The sequence below is a fragment of the Mustela lutreola genome, chromosome 6 (assembly GCF_030435805.1).
Source record: "Mustela lutreola isolate mMusLut2 chromosome 6, mMusLut2.pri, whole genome shotgun sequence".
In the NCBI taxonomy this organism is placed as follows: domain Eukaryota; kingdom Metazoa; phylum Chordata; class Mammalia; order Carnivora; family Mustelidae; genus Mustela; species Mustela lutreola.
In genome coordinates, this window is record NC_081295.1 from 58,952,161 (window position 1) to 58,969,521 (window position 17,361).

At 40.6% G+C, this 17,361-nt stretch overlaps 1 protein-coding gene across 5 annotated transcripts in view; it reads right to left on the reverse strand.

Annotated features, from left to right (window-relative positions):
• Window positions 1-17,361, reverse strand: part of PHACTR2 (phosphatase and actin regulator 2) — a 264,289-nt gene that overhangs the window by 56,753 nt on the left and 190,175 nt on the right. For 4 of the 5 annotated variants that reach the window (XM_059177359.1, XM_059177357.1, XM_059177362.1 and 1 more), the window contains exons 3-4: window positions 7,370-7,450; window positions 2,401-2,559 (exon numbers count right to left, since the gene is read on the reverse strand). In XM_059177359.1, coding sequence (XP_059033342.1) covers window positions 2,401-2,559; window positions 7,370-7,450 — 240 coding nt within the window. The remainder of the gene's footprint in view (window positions 1-2,400; window positions 2,560-7,369; window positions 7,451-17,361) is intronic. The other variant, XM_059177360.1, reaches the window with a different exon arrangement.

Sequence of the window (17,361 nt, forward strand, 5' to 3'; positions counted from 1 at the left end):
CACATGGTGCAGTGTATGCACATCTGCCACTTGTTCTGTTTCCTTTAACACAGATGGTTCTGTTATTAAAGTACTGACATATGACCTTACAAAGAGGTACAGGCATTTGGGAGTTTAAGGGTTTGAGATACGGTGTTGCAAACATAAGCAATTAACAGATGAAAGAACGCTCTTGGATAAATTGGCTTAATTGTGAAAGGAAAGGGAGGATTTCACCCCCTGAAAGGGAATTAAGAACACCCAAAGGGTTAATTAAGAACATGGGATTGTAGATTTGCTTGCTGGCAGGACCAGGAAAGGGGCAGAAGTAAAAGTGAATCTTGGGCTGTTTTTGGAATTTAACGGTATCTTCCCAGAGAAATAAGTGCTTGTCTTTGTTTATGAGGTATTTTCTATTTCCCATTATACTGCGTACTGTTTGAGGTCTGAAAGACACTCTGCTGATGCTCAGGAAGTGGCTTCCCCACCAAATGCCTGCCCTCACTCGGAGTGTGGCTACAGGTGCGCCGTGCCTGCACTGAGAGGGAGGCTTTGCTGCCGTACTGGTGGGGTGACAGCATGTCCAGCATTCCATCTCTTGACACACCCACCAGCCAAGCAAGATGCTATCTTGCGTCTTGTTTGATCAAAAAGAACCAAATGTACTAATTCCAAGTAAAGAATAAGAAAACAAAAACACCTCTCAAATATCCATGGACCTATGACTATGAGGTCTCCCATCTTTTCAGAACATCAAGGCTGTTGGTTTCATTAACATAAAACTGTCAGCAACTTTTTATTAAGTTGATAAGGGAAAAACTTCCTTTGAAGCTTGGCTGGTCCACTGACTGACATCCCACATGGACCAGGCAAGCATTAATGATGGCACTATTGTGTAATGAAGGATGTGATTCTTGAATGTGAAAAGGCCAAACCAGGGACAAACCACAGATGGGTCTGAAATTTAACAGTCTGGGTGAGACAGGACAGGTGGACTTAAAACAAAACAAAACAAAAACAACAAAACCATTAATTGCATGAATACTTTCAAATTAATCCCACTGAAATCTATTTAGATTTCTCTTCTTTTTATGTTCCAGGAATATGATTGTTAAAAATGTTAGCTAATTTCTTATAATCAGTATTTGTAAGTTTAACCAGAGTCCTTCAATAGAACAAGACCAAGTAAAGCCCCATGAATACTATACTTAATGTTGAATAAATAAAGCAAAATAATAAATTTCTAACAGTTCATAGAGGCTTCTAAAATTTTTACAGGCAAATATATATGCAACTAGGGGGTTACAGACTTCCAGAAAAGATGATTTAAGTTACAGTGTCTGTCAAGTGCTCTTTTGTTTTCTTTGTCTTTAGAGGACTTGGGTCAAGAACAGAGGAAGAGAAGTTTGCTTTCAGCACTTTCTAAGAATTCTCACAATGCCTACAGAACATAAGCTAGGTCTGAAAATTTTTGCCATCCAACTCAGGGGCAGACATTACAGAACAGGAAACAGTCCCTTTCCTGAGGAGTCATTTCTACGCTGCACAGAATCATCTAGAATTTTCCAACAAATCCTTACTTTGTATGGGTTTCAATTCTGATTTGCATTAAATAAAAGGCTTAGAGGTTCTTGCATGTGAGAGAAGTCTTAGGGAGATGTAATCAATCAATCAGTGACCAGGAACTTTTAAAATGTTTTGAGAGGTCCTTGATAGACACAGATTTTGCAGGTAACTTAATTGACCATAGCATATTCATTCTAGAAACCAAGGTCTTTATAGAAGCCTTCGGGGAATGGCATAATTGCCCCTGGCATATTTTGAAACTTCCAATTGGCAGGCAAGTCATGAAGCTGAGGCTATGGTCAATACAGCAACCAAAGTCTCCCGCATCTCTGGCAACTGTCCCTCTGGCAGAAACATCTAGAACCTGGATTAGAACCTACAATATCTGGGGTATGGATGCCATCAGCCAAGCTCCCACGATTGGAGAGACGAGGATGGGCTGAAAAAGCCATCTTCGTTTTGATATTCCTCCATCCCTCTACACTGACATGCTCACAAAGGTCACTTCTAACTAGTAGAAGATTTTCAGACTGGTGGCATTTTTCTCTAAAAATAAGAGAAAATACTGAGGGAAAGCTCCTGAGGAAGGGATAATATTCCCAGCTATCTCTAATGACTGAAGAAGCTATCTGCTGATTACTTTTAATTAATGCTTCCAAGTAAAAAATTAAAGGATATACTCACAAAATGGATGCATCTACTTGAGAAAACCACTCTATTTCTCTTCACTCGTTGTAATTTCTCTCTTCTTTGTATTTGTAAACCTCTTTCCTAACTGATCTTAAGAGTCACTATCTGGAGCCTAATGTTGAGCTGTATTGACGTAAAAGAATATGGAGTTTCTCTTGATTTTACCTTTCTTATCTTCTGCCTTTTCCTCCAGAGGTGGCGCCTTTTCAGCTACAGAGCCATTACCTTCTTCAGATTTTACTATATTTTCCTCTCGGGTAGATTCCTCTCCGATGGGTATCATGTGCCCGTTTGAATTTTCAAAGTTAACTGTTACATCTCCATCTAAAATGGGGAAAGAAACACCTAGATGTCTAACTTGATGGCTTTCTTAAAACCCCGTGTTCCAGCTACTAGGACTGTAGGGTTTGGGTTCATGTTTCAGACCCTGGGAACCAAATACATCCTACACCATTTCACCATGTTTTATTTAATAATTCATTCCAATGAAAGAGCTAGAAAATCCTTAGTCTTGGGGAAAAGCAGCAATGGATGGGATTTCACTGTGCCCTTTTGGGACAGTAGGGATTATTATCCTAATTATACAATATCCCTGGGCAACGGAACCCTTTTCTCTTCTTGTACTTAGGCTTTGTTGAAGTCAGTACTTAGGAGTTTCTCTGTCATTCACAAACGGAATGGTAAAAGGAGAAATCTGAAAAATGGAATAAACATTTTAACAAGCAGTGAAAACACAAGGTGAATATAAACACACAAATAGCATGAAATGTAATCTGACAAACAAATGCTTAGAAGGAGGATATGAAAATTTACAACCATCTCTGTCTCACGTGATTGCATCTGTCACATGGTAACTGTACACAGGACTATAACTGCCACTCTGTATTCAGGGAAAGATGGTAGCAAGAATAATTTTATTTTCATTTTCATGTTGATGGACATATTAAAATGTACTCAGGCAACTGTTACATATAACAGACCAAAAACCATTAATGTGGCCTAATCATAATCTGGAAACATTAGGGGAAAAAAATGTGGGGAAAAAAGTAATTACAGAGGAACTTTTAAAAAATCACAAGTGAAAATAAAATTTCTAGTATGTTACCTAAATCAGAAATAACTAAATTTAATCCCTGAACTTTCATAATTTTTAGAAGTTTCTAAAGTAAATGAGATTTTACATAAACTCTTAATTCAGTGATGTTTGAAAAGAGCAACCCTAAATCGTATCTGGAACATTTTAAGAGGCTTTGCTACCTCTGTAAAAAAAAATAAAATAATAATAATAAATAATAATAATGAGTTGAAGTTTTGACTTTGCAAAATTCAAGAAATGCATGATCAGACTTTTTTATGCAGTCTTTGATTAATCTTATTTTGGCAATTATTATAAATAAAAAAGAGGCCATCTCTCAAATTTCCATTAAATATGATTGAACTGCTTGGGCTCAACATGAAATCCCTTGGCCTTGTCCATAAAAACAGGCATAACACTTTAATAAGAAAAATATGTATCATGGAATTTTGTCATGCTCAAAATGAAAAATGTACTGCTGAGCCACACAACTTCCAAGTCCCTACAATCTGATTCCTTTATAAAAATAAAATAGATGATAATTGAGGGCAATGCCATTATAAAGCTTAACTATTTCAATAAAACTAAGGTAATACTTTTTAATGAGTATAGGTCAAACCAAAGGGAAACCAAAAGATTCTTAATTCTTATTATTAGATCCCAAGGAATTTGCTGTTAAAAACAAGGGAGGGGAGACACAATGCAATGTCCAGATATTAGACATGGGAAAACTGAAAGCTAATGGAAGAATGGAAAATTCCAAATGAAACAGAAAACCACTTCTTTATATATATATTAAAAAAGAAAAAAAAAACCCTCAATTTTTAGGCAACCCAAATATAAATTTATCTCTGGTTACCCGGTCTTTAGTTGATAACAAAAACACACTGAAGTCATGTCAACATGACTTATTACATTATATTAATTATATTTTAACCCTGATTATGCTAAAATTCTTCAGTAGGTTAAATAGCTTATTTTAAAATCTAGAACAAAAAAGCTAGAGAGAAAATTAAATAGTCACGGTACAATAAGAAACTGGATTTCCACATAATAGAGTCAACAATGTAGAAAGATACTTACTTACTTTGAGGTCTGAAATAAAGCTAGCCCCTATGAAAATAATGGTAGAAAAAGGAGACCGATACGTGATAAATATAAATTGAAGAATAAAACAGAGAACTGAAGTTATTAATAATTAATTGGTGTGGGCATTGAAAAAGTTTTCTCATTTTGTGCATAATGGTAGAGTCAAAACAAGCTGAGTCCTTGATATAGTTTATGTATGTAAGTAAAATGCCACACACCTGCCAGCAAAGGAGAGCAGGGGGAGATGCTGAGGTTCTAAGGAACAGGAGCCCTCGCGTGCAAAGGAAAAAGCTCAGGCAAGGTGGTAGGCTTCAAGTGAACAGAGATAAAGCACACACAGACATCAGTGGTGAAGCAAGGAGAAGGAAAGTGTTTGGAGGCCTCCCCTCTTTCTGGTCAAATGCGTGTAGCTGGATACAGTTAACAAAAAAAAAAAAAAAAAAAAAAGAGAGAGAGAAAGAGAGAGATGAGGAGAAAGTTGTGTGTGAGCACACAGTGAGTGACTCATTAGAAGGTTAAAACATACACCGTGGGAGAGAGAGAAAGGAGGCGACACGGCAGGCAGGAGCCTCTCCATGCCCTCCGTTAAAGGTAGGGAAAAAGATGGAAGGAAAGAATCAGAACATAAGGAATGAACTTGGACTAGACCTGGGAATTCTCAAGAGAGAAGACTAATTGTTGAACGTTTAGATGGAAGGTAGAGGTTAGTGTAAAAAAGATCATCTAAAAGGAATATTAGTAAAAGCTGGGAGTGAGGGTATGGGGCGGGATAGGATGAGGTCAAACCCAGGGTAGCCGGAGGGAGGGAAGAAGTCTATCTGGCTCCCGAAGAAAGGATATAATTGACAATAACTGTCAAGAGCAAAGGGAAGGTCAGGAAGATCAAGGCAAAGAATGCACCTTTGCTGGCAGAAGACAGGAGGCTGTCACCAAACACAGTAGCTTCTAGTCTCAGGCTCGAGCTGAAAACAGACCGAAATTCTCAAGATAATTGTTTTTGGAGAAATGACAGAAAACTTTTCTCCAGCCCCTGGCTGAAAAGGGGAAAGACTCTATTTACAATAGGCATCACCAGGAACTTTCAAGGATTAGGTCATTTCTGTAGTTCCATACAGGGACCATGAAAAAGACAGAAAGTAAAATTCAGTAATTTAGGACTTCCCTAAACATTAAATCTGTTACATTATGTTTAGGTGAAAAATTGTTTTGTTTTTATGTTTTAAAACTTTTAATGTTCAGTCTGCAGAAGTTACCAAAAGGTCAACTAGAGTCAGAATTCTGGGAAGTAAGCATCAGAGACTGTAACCCATCAAGTAAATAATTTAACAGATTAGGCAGAACAAGAACCAGTCAATACTAAGCATTTCTTTAAGTTGCCCACTGTCACTTGTTTTTAGAAAAAATAAGCTCTTTTCTAGCTATAATTTTTAATCAGGTAAAAAGGGGTCTTTAAATCTCTTTCATACTCATTAACAATTTCAACAATAAATTTTCACATTTTTCCTTTCTTTAAACAATTTCTGAATAAATGACACCAAACAATTGCACTGGCCCACCTAGGAGGTGACTGCTTGGAAAGGTGATTGCTCAGTGAATCTGTAATTTCTCTCCTGCCTCCAGAGAGATTGGGGGGAGACTAATTTTGATGCTGCAAGCCTACCCTCCACGAACAAAAAGTTAGGGGTGTGCATTTTTTTTTTTTAAATCTTTAAAATTCCCAGACAGGAAATAAATAGTTTCACGGAAATAGAAAATTAAAGAAGACATAACGTTCATTCATAAAACAGAATGAGAAAAATATAATAGGCCAGCGATTAAAATAAAACGCCTAAATTGTGAGGGCTCAAGAAAAATGGCATTATTCAGTCTAGATTTCCTTATGTTTTAGAAGCAGCAGTAAAATAGTAAAGCATTTCCAACCCTCACTCTACAATTACTGAGATGTTGGAAAAAGTGTGTCATTTGGATTTATAAATAGTGAATTCCAAAAGGTGTTCTTTGCAAAGAACATTTATCAGGAAAAGAATTCTGTGATTTTAATTCCAAATTAATAGCACCATGTTTGTTTCCTTAAAAGTACAGTAATACTACTTTATCCCAGTAAATGTCCAGGGGGTGGGGCAAGGGAAGGCCTGAGGTAAATCAACAATTTTGCAACAAAAATTTCCTTTAGTTTTAAGAGTAGGGAGAGCAATGAAAATTATTTGGTATTACTTATTTGGAGACATAACCAATCTTGGTGTCTTCTTCTGAGGGTCTATCTTTGGTTTCTATGTAAGCCTTTTCTTTTTGAGCAAGATTCCCTCTTGGGAGGATAGGGAAAAGGGGGAAGAAACTAGGGGTAGGGAAAACAAAATGCTTAGAAATAATAATTGTTAGTGAAAAGGTGAAAGGCATTTAGATACAAAGAAATGAAAAGAGAAAAATACTAGGAAAATTACTTGAGAGAACGCATAAAGCAGATTCATTTAATTTGTCTATGTGTGCCTTATTGATTATACATTTGATTGTATTATTGACTACAAAAAACAAAAGATATTACTACTTTTTTCCCCTTTTTCTTTTCCTGGTAGGCTTCTGACACCAAAAGGCAAGAGCCAAGCAACAACACTGCATTTACTCAAACAACTGAGTTAAGTTGTATAGAAAGAAGGAAGCTTCAGAACAGAAGAGGAGTCATATAAGCATTTGTATCTTATCTGTATCTTCAGCCCGTACCTTTGTAGAGCTTTAGGGTTAGAGGCAGATAGTGAAGGACTTCCCAAAAAGGTCACTGAATTCCTTTTCTAGAAAATCTTAGACCCTCTGTAACCCACAAAGGCATTCTGAATTAAAGCAAGATTTTCAGAGTGCTGCACTCACTGCTTTATCTCCCAAAGACCATGATCATCTTAAATTCCAAAAGAAAATGAAAGAAAGACCAAAGAATAAAGGATCAAGTTATTTTAAATGTACGATTAATTTCCTCACCTTGATCAGGCAACTCCTTAAGAACGCCCCTTCTTATCAGCTCCTCTCTACTTTGTCTTGTGGATATCTTCCTTTCTAATACTTTTAAAAAGAATAAGCATAAGTAAGAATCAAGTCATTGCTTAAAATAATTATGAAAAACATTTCAAATAGAACTGAGCACATGTATTCCGTTCACCCGAGGGCTCAATCCCCAGTTTTTTGAGTTGTCTAGCAAAACTCATGGTTGGAGTCAACCGAACTCAGACAAGAGCAAAGGACGCAGCCAGTGCTCTGAAACCCGGCCTCTGCGCCTGATCCTTCCAATGATGATGTTTGGCCAAGAAACCAGACACATTATTTCATATCAGCTATAGAGCAGAAAGGTTACTTCTCACTTTGAAATTTTCCTTTTTTTAGGCATTCTAAAACACAGGCCTCAATGAATATGCAATGTATACAAAGGATACATATGCTTACATTAAAACCGAACAGACAGACAAATGTTCAATAGATATTCAGGTAACTCATCTGAATCCCAGAGAAAAGGGACTATTTTCCAGTGTTTTCTCTCTTACACCATCTATCACAAAAGTCCAACACATCAGCTCTCCGTAACTCTTTTCCTTGCCATACTCAAAAGGTCTAGCATGTTCTGGTATATCCCCCAACAGATCCCAAGGCAGGAGGACAGAGTGAATTCATGCTTTCACGGAATCTCAACAATGCCTCTTCCTTCTTCTGGAAGAATTTAAATTCCTGCTACAAGTTCAGAATGGTGCTTAGGAGCTTAGGGTGGGACTTTGATAGCATTCACCTTATATATACCCAGGTCATATTAGTTTCCTGAGTCCTGCATGTCTAACTCTACCCCCACTTTGAGGGGCCAAGGTGGTGTGTAAAATTAGTAGCATCTACTAATCCTCTGAGCCAACACTGTCCGAAGGGTGCTCTGGAAACTTCTCTTCCCTCTAGATGATCTGTTGGATAAAGCACCTTGACACAGCAGAAAGGGGCCACAGAAAGGGCCTAGGTCTCTTTAGGGAGAAGGAAAGGCACATTGGTGGAGACTTGGTAGACATAGCCAGACTAGATTCTGATTCTCCCCACAATTCCCATTTCTGGCCTCAGAATTTGCAAATTCTAGAGCCACATGTACAATCATTTCAAGATCTAAACTAAACCCCATTATCCCACGCCCTGCCCTGGCACATACAGACAGTGCTTATAATAACACTAACAACCTGTTTTTGGGGGTGCTCCAGGCGGTCTGAAGCAAGGACACTTCGAAGAGAGAGAGTTAAAAAAGGGTGTGCCTTGGGGCGAGAGCTTTGTATGAAGAACCTGAAAGTCTTCAGTAAAGGCACGAACCCCAGAGTCCCAAAGCTTAGTCTTTCTTGAAGAAATTGAAATATTTTTTTTTCCTTTTCTGACAACTAGTAATTGTATATTCCCCCTTTTATCTTGGTTGCCAGAAAGGTCAGAGTAACATTTGATATTAACATAGATTTCATATGGCAATTCATGGATGATATTCGTTTCCTCCTTTTTAGAGATCTGACTTCATTTGTATTTAATTTCTAGCATACGTGCTCTTTGTTCTTGGTTTTGCCCAACACATTTTGTGGATAGAATAGAATGGAGAGGCACCTGAGTGGCTCAGCGGGTTAAAGCCTCTGCCTTTGGCCCAGGTCATGATCCCAGGGTCCTGGGATCAAGCCCCGCATCAGGCTCTCTGCTCAGCAGGGAGCCTGCTTCCTACCTCTCTCTGCCTGTCTCTGCCTACTTGTGATCTGTCAAATAAAATCTTTAAACAAAAAAACAAACAGAAGAATAGAATGGAAAGAAACAAGAAAATGAATAAATGAATGAGTGGATGAACAAATAGTCAAAAGAATGATAATTAACACTTTCTTGGTTCAAACGGACACATACACGGAACCTTCCCCTCTTCCTTTAATTGCCACCCCCCCCCACTCTGCCCTCCTTCCAGAAGCAAGCAGACACAGCTCACTTAAACACTGGTTTCGGGGCGCCTGGGTGGCTCAGTGGTTAAGCCGCTGCCTTCGGCTCAGGTCATGATCTCGGGGTCCTGGGATCGAGCCCCGCATCGGGCTCTCTGCTCAGCAGGGAGCCTGCTTCCTCCTCTCTCTCTGCCTGCCTCTCTGCCTACTTGTGATCTCTGTCTGTCAAATAAATAAATAAAATTAAAAAAAAAATAAAATAAACACTGGTTTCAACGGACAAAATTAACTGGGTGTGGCGGGCCAGCCGGAGCTGTTCTTTTAGGTAAAAAGAGAGCTGTTACTTAAAGACCGCTTCTATTTGTCCAAGCTTTTGTCCAAGAGAATAGAACTCCTACCAGCACAGGGAGCCAAACAACACCCCCAATGACACCATGGGGGGCTGCGAACGCTGTGCTGGAGGCTCAGAAAGACACTGACCACTGCATTCAGTGGTCGCTGACGGACACCTCACCCAGCTCCAACAGTGTGCGATCTTCTCTCATTAATCAAGGCCATTCTGGGACCTCTGCTTTGGGCATCTTTAATAGCTTTCACTCTTGCACCCAAAAAACTGTCTGAGAGCCTAGAACAAATCTCTTTTTCGTTTCTGCCTTTCAGATACAGAGAGGGGATGCTTCAGTTTTAGCTTTAAGCTTTCTGTTGCTTTAAATCTAACTTAATCCCAGTTAAAAAAAAAAAAATCCCTCCCCTTTCTTCCTTGTAAATTCTGGAGCTCTGAAGCAGCAGCCTGGCTTCCTGCCAGGAATCAAAACCCACAGTTCTGTTCTTTGCTCTACCTCTTATAAACAGGTTCTGATAGGAAAATGCGCTGGCGATTTGTTTGGTCTTTGGCTGAGCAGGTTTTTAACACATAATGCAGATAACTGTGTCCCGCGCCAATGAGAACAAACTGCAGGCAACTGAGAATGGAAAGTATGTTGCCGGGGCACCAAGTTCCAACCACCATTCTCCCAGAAGAACAAGTATCACACTCTTCATCTTTTAAAATATTTGCTTCATGTTTACATAGTGTCTGTATGTTTGCAGAGCACATTCACTGGACACTTTTTCATAGGCTTGGAAGTGTTCTGTGCTGGAATGAATTGGAGAGGTCATTTTCGTCCAACGGAGCTGCACAAACAGGAGTCATTTCAGGAACATTCCCAAGAAAGGGCTCACTTGCTTGAAAACATTCAGAGGCAGGATGGCCTCCTCTAGATATCTGTCACCCTTATTCCTAGGAATGTATTCCTCCTAAGGAGTCAGAACCACACTCTCTGTGACTTGGGCAGTTAACCAAGCTCATGGTCCCTATAGCTCTAGAGTAAAAAAGTCCTTTGCGAAGGGGAAACAGTGTGAGTTAGCTCTGGGCTCAGTGAGAGCAAAGCGGGTCATTAAAGCCTCCTAGAATCTGATGTCGAGTATCCAACCAGCTGCTCTTTGACCCTGAAGTTCACACTAATCAGTGCAGCAACAGCAATAATGTTGGGGGGGGCTCCCTCTCACAATTACTGCTGGGGAAGAGACTTAGCGAGGCACAGATCACTGGACGCAGTAGCCAGGTCTCGCCATGGGCAATACTATTCCCAGGTGAGTAAATAGCTCACGGTAGCTGACTTTCAACCCAAGCAAAAAAAGCATGTATAGTTTTTACACGAAGATCAAGCAAACCCATGATTTGTTTTGCTCCCTGGACTGGGGGCGTTGAAGTTCTGACAGTTCACTTACAATTACAACAGCATACATTGTTCTGAGAAGTGACGGATGCCCTGTGCCCCCATTTTCCTGCCTTCATGCTTATACTCTGGCTTTTCAAATATTTGAAAAGGACCGATCTTTCAAAAGCATCCAATGGCTGTCCATCTCACTTTGAATACTATTTCTACTCTTTAGCATGGTCTCCGTAATGCCCCCCAGAGGCTGCCCCCACACGATGCCCCTTCCCCCCCGTGGATCCTTCCCTAACAGCTCCCTCCTGCCTCTCTCTGCTCCAGCCCCGCCAGCTCTGCTGCTTGTCACATGACCTAAGGAGCAAGCCCCCATGTGGTGGCCTCTGTCCTTACCCGGATGGGCTCTCCCCAGATCCCCACACGGCTCAGTCCACCACTTCCTTCAACTCTCTGCTCAAAGGTCACCTTATTAGAAATCCCTTCCTCACACACCCACATGTTCCTCTTTTCATCTTTATCCATCTTATCCTGCAATATACATCATCCTCTCCTGAAACGGGACCTGGTTCTTAAGTATGGTGTCGAAGAGAACCAAAATTCTTGTTTGATTTACTACCATTTTCCCAACAGTGCCTTGCAGGTTGTTAGAAAATATATGTGTGTTGACTACATAAATGGATAAAAGAAAATGGGCTGATGACACTAACAGTCTTGTTTTCTGCCCCTTCTCCACCTCTGGCCTAGGAGAAAGCAAGCAAGGCCTGTGGCAAAACTCAATGAACAGGAGTCTTCTGTTTTCTGCCTCCTTTACTTGGCCGGGCCTGCCAAAGGGAAAATCCTGAGCTCTCCATCCTATGGCTCATCTGAAAAAGTCTCTGTGCTCTGAAGAAGGAAGGTTACAGTGTGTAGAGGACTGACAGCAGCCAGCTAACAGGGTGTAGCACACGACTCGGCTCATCATAAATTTTCAATGATTTATGATGTCCTTCTGGGCGTGGAGCCTGCATTCAGGAGAGGAGGGTGGGGCATATGCCACAGCTCCTTGCCCTGGATGCCCGGCCAGGATTTTATAGTACTCTGGAAGTATCAGTAAGAGTAAATCTCGCAGTCAACAAGCCACTTGTGTTTTCTTTTGGTGGGGAAAGAGAGTACTAATTCTCAATTCTAACACTGTTTAATGATGGAACAAAACAGAAGAGCAATTGGACTATGAAATAAGCACACCGTGTTATCTTCTTGGTTCTGAGGACTGAATGGCCTTACTGTACAACTGTGACAGGAACAGAGAACTGCTTGTCTTGTGTTGCAAATGTTCTATAAGAGCCTGGCTTTGCTTTACCTCTCCTCAATAGCAATTACAGAAAACAGCAGGGCAAAAAAAGGGGCTCCTTTTTAAAAGACCCTTCACGAAAGCGTAGCAAAGTCCTTTAAAGAAACCACCGCCAAAATGCCACCCAAGGGGACACTTGGAAAAACTTTCCAAACAGCTCGAGAACATAAGGCAGCGAAATAAAGCCAAAGTGCTCCACTAAAAATACTCAGGGGTCTGGCCATTTTCATTTTGATCCGTGTCTCTCCCCTACTTAAAAGTCCGACACACTACGGAAAAAGCCCAACCCTCGGAGCCATGGCCAGGCTTCACAGCTGGTTCCAGTGGACCATTCTCCCCCTCCCTCTTGTTCATCCTTTTCCACAAGCTCAGTGTTGAAGCCCAACCTTACTCTTACTTCTCACCATTTCCTAAACACTTCCTGTACCTCCTCAGCTTGGTTCCTGCGGTGTTTCTCTCTCCCTTTCTCCTAGAATCATACCTATGCCATCTCCCCCTCTCTGGTGAAATCCTCCTCTTATCCAAAGACGGCTTCCGACAGCGCCCCCTGCAGGACGATGTCACCATTCAGGCTGGCTAGATTCAATGATAGCAGTGTTCTAAGGCACTTTAAGGTACTTTTCTGTGCCTCAGCTTTTTTATCTACAAAATGGGAGACCTGATATCTGAGTGGCTCAGTCAGTTAAGCATCTGCCTTCAGCTCAGATCACGATCCCAGGGTCCTGGGATGGAGTTTCACATCGGGCTCCTTGCTCAGTGGGGAGCCTGCTTCTCCCACTGCCTCCGCCTGCCACTCCCCCTCTTGTGCTCTCTCTTTCTGACAAATAAATAACATCTTTAAAATACGAGAATGACTGACTGCTACCTTTTCTGGTTCTTTTGGAGATCAAATGTGTTACAAAGCTAAAGTGCTTAGACCAGTATAGCTAAAATCTAGAAAGCGCTGAATATATGTTAGCTACTACTATTATTTCTAGTTATAGCCATTCTTTTTCATTGCTACATGTGTACATAATTGAATATTCACATGGCTCAAAGCCCTATGAGAGATGTTTTGTTTGTCATTTTATCCCCATGTTGCCCGAAATAATATAATACATTAAGTATTTGGTTTTGTTTTTTGAGGGGAGGGAGGGAAGGCATGTCTAGCACTCTTTTCTAATCTTCTCTACTTCTTCTAGAAACAGCCCTCCTGATAGTTAGCCTTTGAGGCACTACCTTTCTCCTCATTCACAGTCCATGCCACACGTGTGAAGCTAACCTCACCCTCAGGCCCAAGGGCCCCCAGGCTTATCCAGTCAGAGCCTGATATCTTCCCAGCCTTGGTGACTGGTTCAGAGATGGGCTGTGCCCAAGCTGCACCAATGACAACCAGCCAAAGAATTTCTAGAACAACAGGAAAAGAAGTCTTTCTCTTTCTTCTGTATCTGTTAAAACTAGCTTCATATGAGCCTAGAGCTGCAAGTAGTCATTTTGCCTCCATAAAAGGAAAGTCTAACTTGAAAGGAAAAAAAAAGCCAATACCGAGGAACATAGGCTCAAAGAAGACAGATTCTTAATCTTAGCTTTGAAGCACCTAGATCCCGCCAAACCTAAAAGCTGTTTGGCCCTGGGCTTTTCACTTACATGAACCAATAAATTCCCCATTTACTTCAGTCTATTACTATTCATCAGCAGCAAAGAGCTTTTACTTTTGAAGAGTCAAAAAAGCTGTTACACAGATGTTTCTTTAAAGTAAATTTTCCTCCAGAAGAGGCCAAAGGTTCTCTAGATTTTCAAGGCAGAAATATGAAAGAACTACACAGGACTTCTTTATCCCCCAAGAGTTTGAAACTTGACCAGACTTTAAAAAAGAGGAAGATGGTGAGATCTACATCCCCTCCCCTTCTTGGGAAATTCAGTGTCACAACTTCCTTCAGAAACCTGATAGTAATCATCCATTTATTTGATGCTTAGGTCGCATTTTAATATTTATTTTCTTATCACGCTTCCCAGTATTCCTGAAAGACAGGCTAAGCAATTCTTTTTAGTTCCCTAGAACAGATAAGGATATCAAGACTCTCAGAGGTGAAACACATTTTCCAATTCCATATGCAGAATCTGGTTGAACCCAAATGTGTCCAGACAAAGCCTACTGCTTGCATTCTCCAGACTGAGTTGATAATTACAAAGATTTCAACTTTCCCACAAGTATAATGCTTTCCAATTTCCCTTCAAGACATGAGGTAGAAAAACTTTTTTTTTTTTTTGAAAGATTTTATTTATTTATGTGACAGAGAGAGACACAGAAAGAGAGGAAACATAAGCAGGGGGAGTGGGAGAGGGAGAACCAGGCTTCTTGCCAAGCAGGGAGCCGGATGTGGGGCGCGATCCCAGGATCCTGGGATCATGACCTGAGCTGAAGGCAGACGCTTAACAACTGAGCGACCTAGGCACCCCTAGAAAAACTTTCTGAAGTTGATTTTAAATGAGCAAATCTTAGATGGTAGTTCTCATAGTTCAAATTATAAAAGGATACAGTAAAAACTCTTACTTCCACCCCACCTCCCACCTATTCAAATTGAACCCCACTTGTACTCCATATGCAAATAACCACTTTTATTAGTGTCTCCTGTACCCGTCCAAACTTTCTTAGGCAAATCCAAATATTCATTTTTATTATTCTCTTTTTTATACCCAAGGTACACTATTTTACAAATTGTTCAGCAAGAGTGCCTGGGTGGCTCAGGTTAGGTATTTACCTTCTGCTAAGGTCTCGATTCCAGGGTCCTGGGATCGGGCCCCTGTTGGGCTCCCTGCTCAGTGGAGAGCCTGCTTCTCCCTCTCTCCCCCCACTCCCCTGACTCGTGCTCTCTGGTTCTCTCTCTCGCTCGCTCTTGCTCTATCTCAAATAAATAAATAAAATCTTTAAAACAAACAAAACCAATTGTTCAGCACAATGCTTTTTCATTGAACACTATATGTAGTATATTAAAATTTTCAGGTAAGGGGGTGACAGACGAAAGCCAGGTCAGGGAGAGAAGAAGGGATGATCTTTGCCTTGTGCAAACAGCAACAGCTAAAATCACTGCTGTTTCCAGAGAGGGCAAGCTGAGAATAGCCATGGCAAGTCAACTCAAGGGACTCGGGGATTTTGTTCCCAAGGGATAAGGTTTAGGACTAGAACAATGAGTAAGTCCCCGATCCCACATGGGCCAGGAAGTACAAGTAATCTCAGGAGAGTAATCAGAGGCCAGGATCTGTGAGCTACGTGAAACACTGCTTGTCTTTTCTTCCAGTGTGACTCTCAAAACACATGACAAACACAAATGTTCGAGACAGGTGCTTTTGCATGCATCCTGTGTTTCCATTTCTTGTTTCTTCATGTTAAAAGATAGTAAACCCAAAACAGGGTGAGACCACAAAAGGAACAGAAGTATGAAATAAAGAAAATGAGAACCATCCTTAGAACAATTAATTCTAACTACAGTAAGAACAAGCTAGAGACTTGATATAAAAATGAATCTCTGTTCTACATGATGAAGAGGTTTTGCAAACTAGGAGGTTATTAACAATACCCATTAGAGAAGTTCTTAGAGAGCCTGAACTCCTAATTCTGAGGCCCTTCTTCTTGATCTGCTTCAAGACAGTCTTACACATTTCAGGGACTCAGCAGCATAGACTGAGATGAGATCCTATCTCATTTTATCGCTGGTCAGACAGCCAAATGGCAGGCAAGAGTTGCTGGGAAAGAGACCTTAGTGGTACTAAACTACCCTAAATTAAGACATTCTCACTTATCTAAACATCAAATACAACTGTGCAGGATTAAAGGCATCTGAAATTATTCATACTTTAGGCCAAAATTTTTTGAAGTCATTAACGTGTAATCTTTAAAAGCCTATTTTTATTTAGTGAATCTAGAAATATGTCATTAAACATCACAACTCAAATAGGTGTGAGTAACCCACCAGAGTTAGTAAGAAGATTGAGTAAGCATCTCTGCAAATTCATATTTACTTATTTCATATACATACCTCATCACAGTTGGGTTTTTTTTGTTGTTGTTGTTTTTGTTTTTTAAGATTTCATTTATTTATTTGACAGAGAGATAGAACAAGTAGGCAGAGTGGCAGGCAGAGGGGAGAGGGCACCACTGAGCAGGGAGCCCAGTTCGGGGCTTGATCCCAGGACCCTGGGATCATGACCTGAGCCAAAGGCAGCCACATAATTGACTGAGCCACCCAGGCATCCCCAGACTGGATTTTTTAAAGTAATTAAAATTTTTTTTCTTTAAGATTTATTTATTTATTTGAGAGAGAGATAATGAGCGAGGGGAGGGACAGAGGAAGAGAGAGAATCCTACGCTGACCTTGTGCTGAGTCAAAGCGCGGAGCCCAACTCAGGGTTCGATCTCACAACCCAAGATTGTGACCTGAGACAACATCAAAAGTAAGATGCTCAACCAACTGTGCCACCCAGGGACCCCCAAAGATTAGCTTTCTTCTTCTTTTTTTTTTTTTTTTTAAGATTTTATTTATTTATTTGACAGAGATCACAAGTAGGCAGAGAGGTAGGCAGAGAGAGAGAGAAAGGAGGAAGCAGACTCCCTGCTGAGCAGAGAGCCTTATGTGGGGCTCGATCCCAGGACCCTGAGATCATGACCCAAGCTGAAGGCAGAGGCTTTAACCCACTGAGCCACCGAGGCACCCAGATTAGTTTTCTTAAACAAAGTATGTGTCCACTGATAGACGAATAGATGAATGTGGTGTATGCATAGGCACATACACACAAATGGAATATTACCCAGCCATAAAAAAGGATTCAATCTCGCCATTTATAACAACATGGACAGACCTGGGGGGTATGATGCTAAGTGAAATAAGTCAGGCAGAGAAAAACAAATACCATATGATTGCACTTATGTGCAGAATCTAAAAAACAAAACAAACAAAAGAACAAACAAACAAAGCAGAAACAGACCCATAAACAAAGAGAACAAATTGGTGGTTACCAGACAGATAAGGG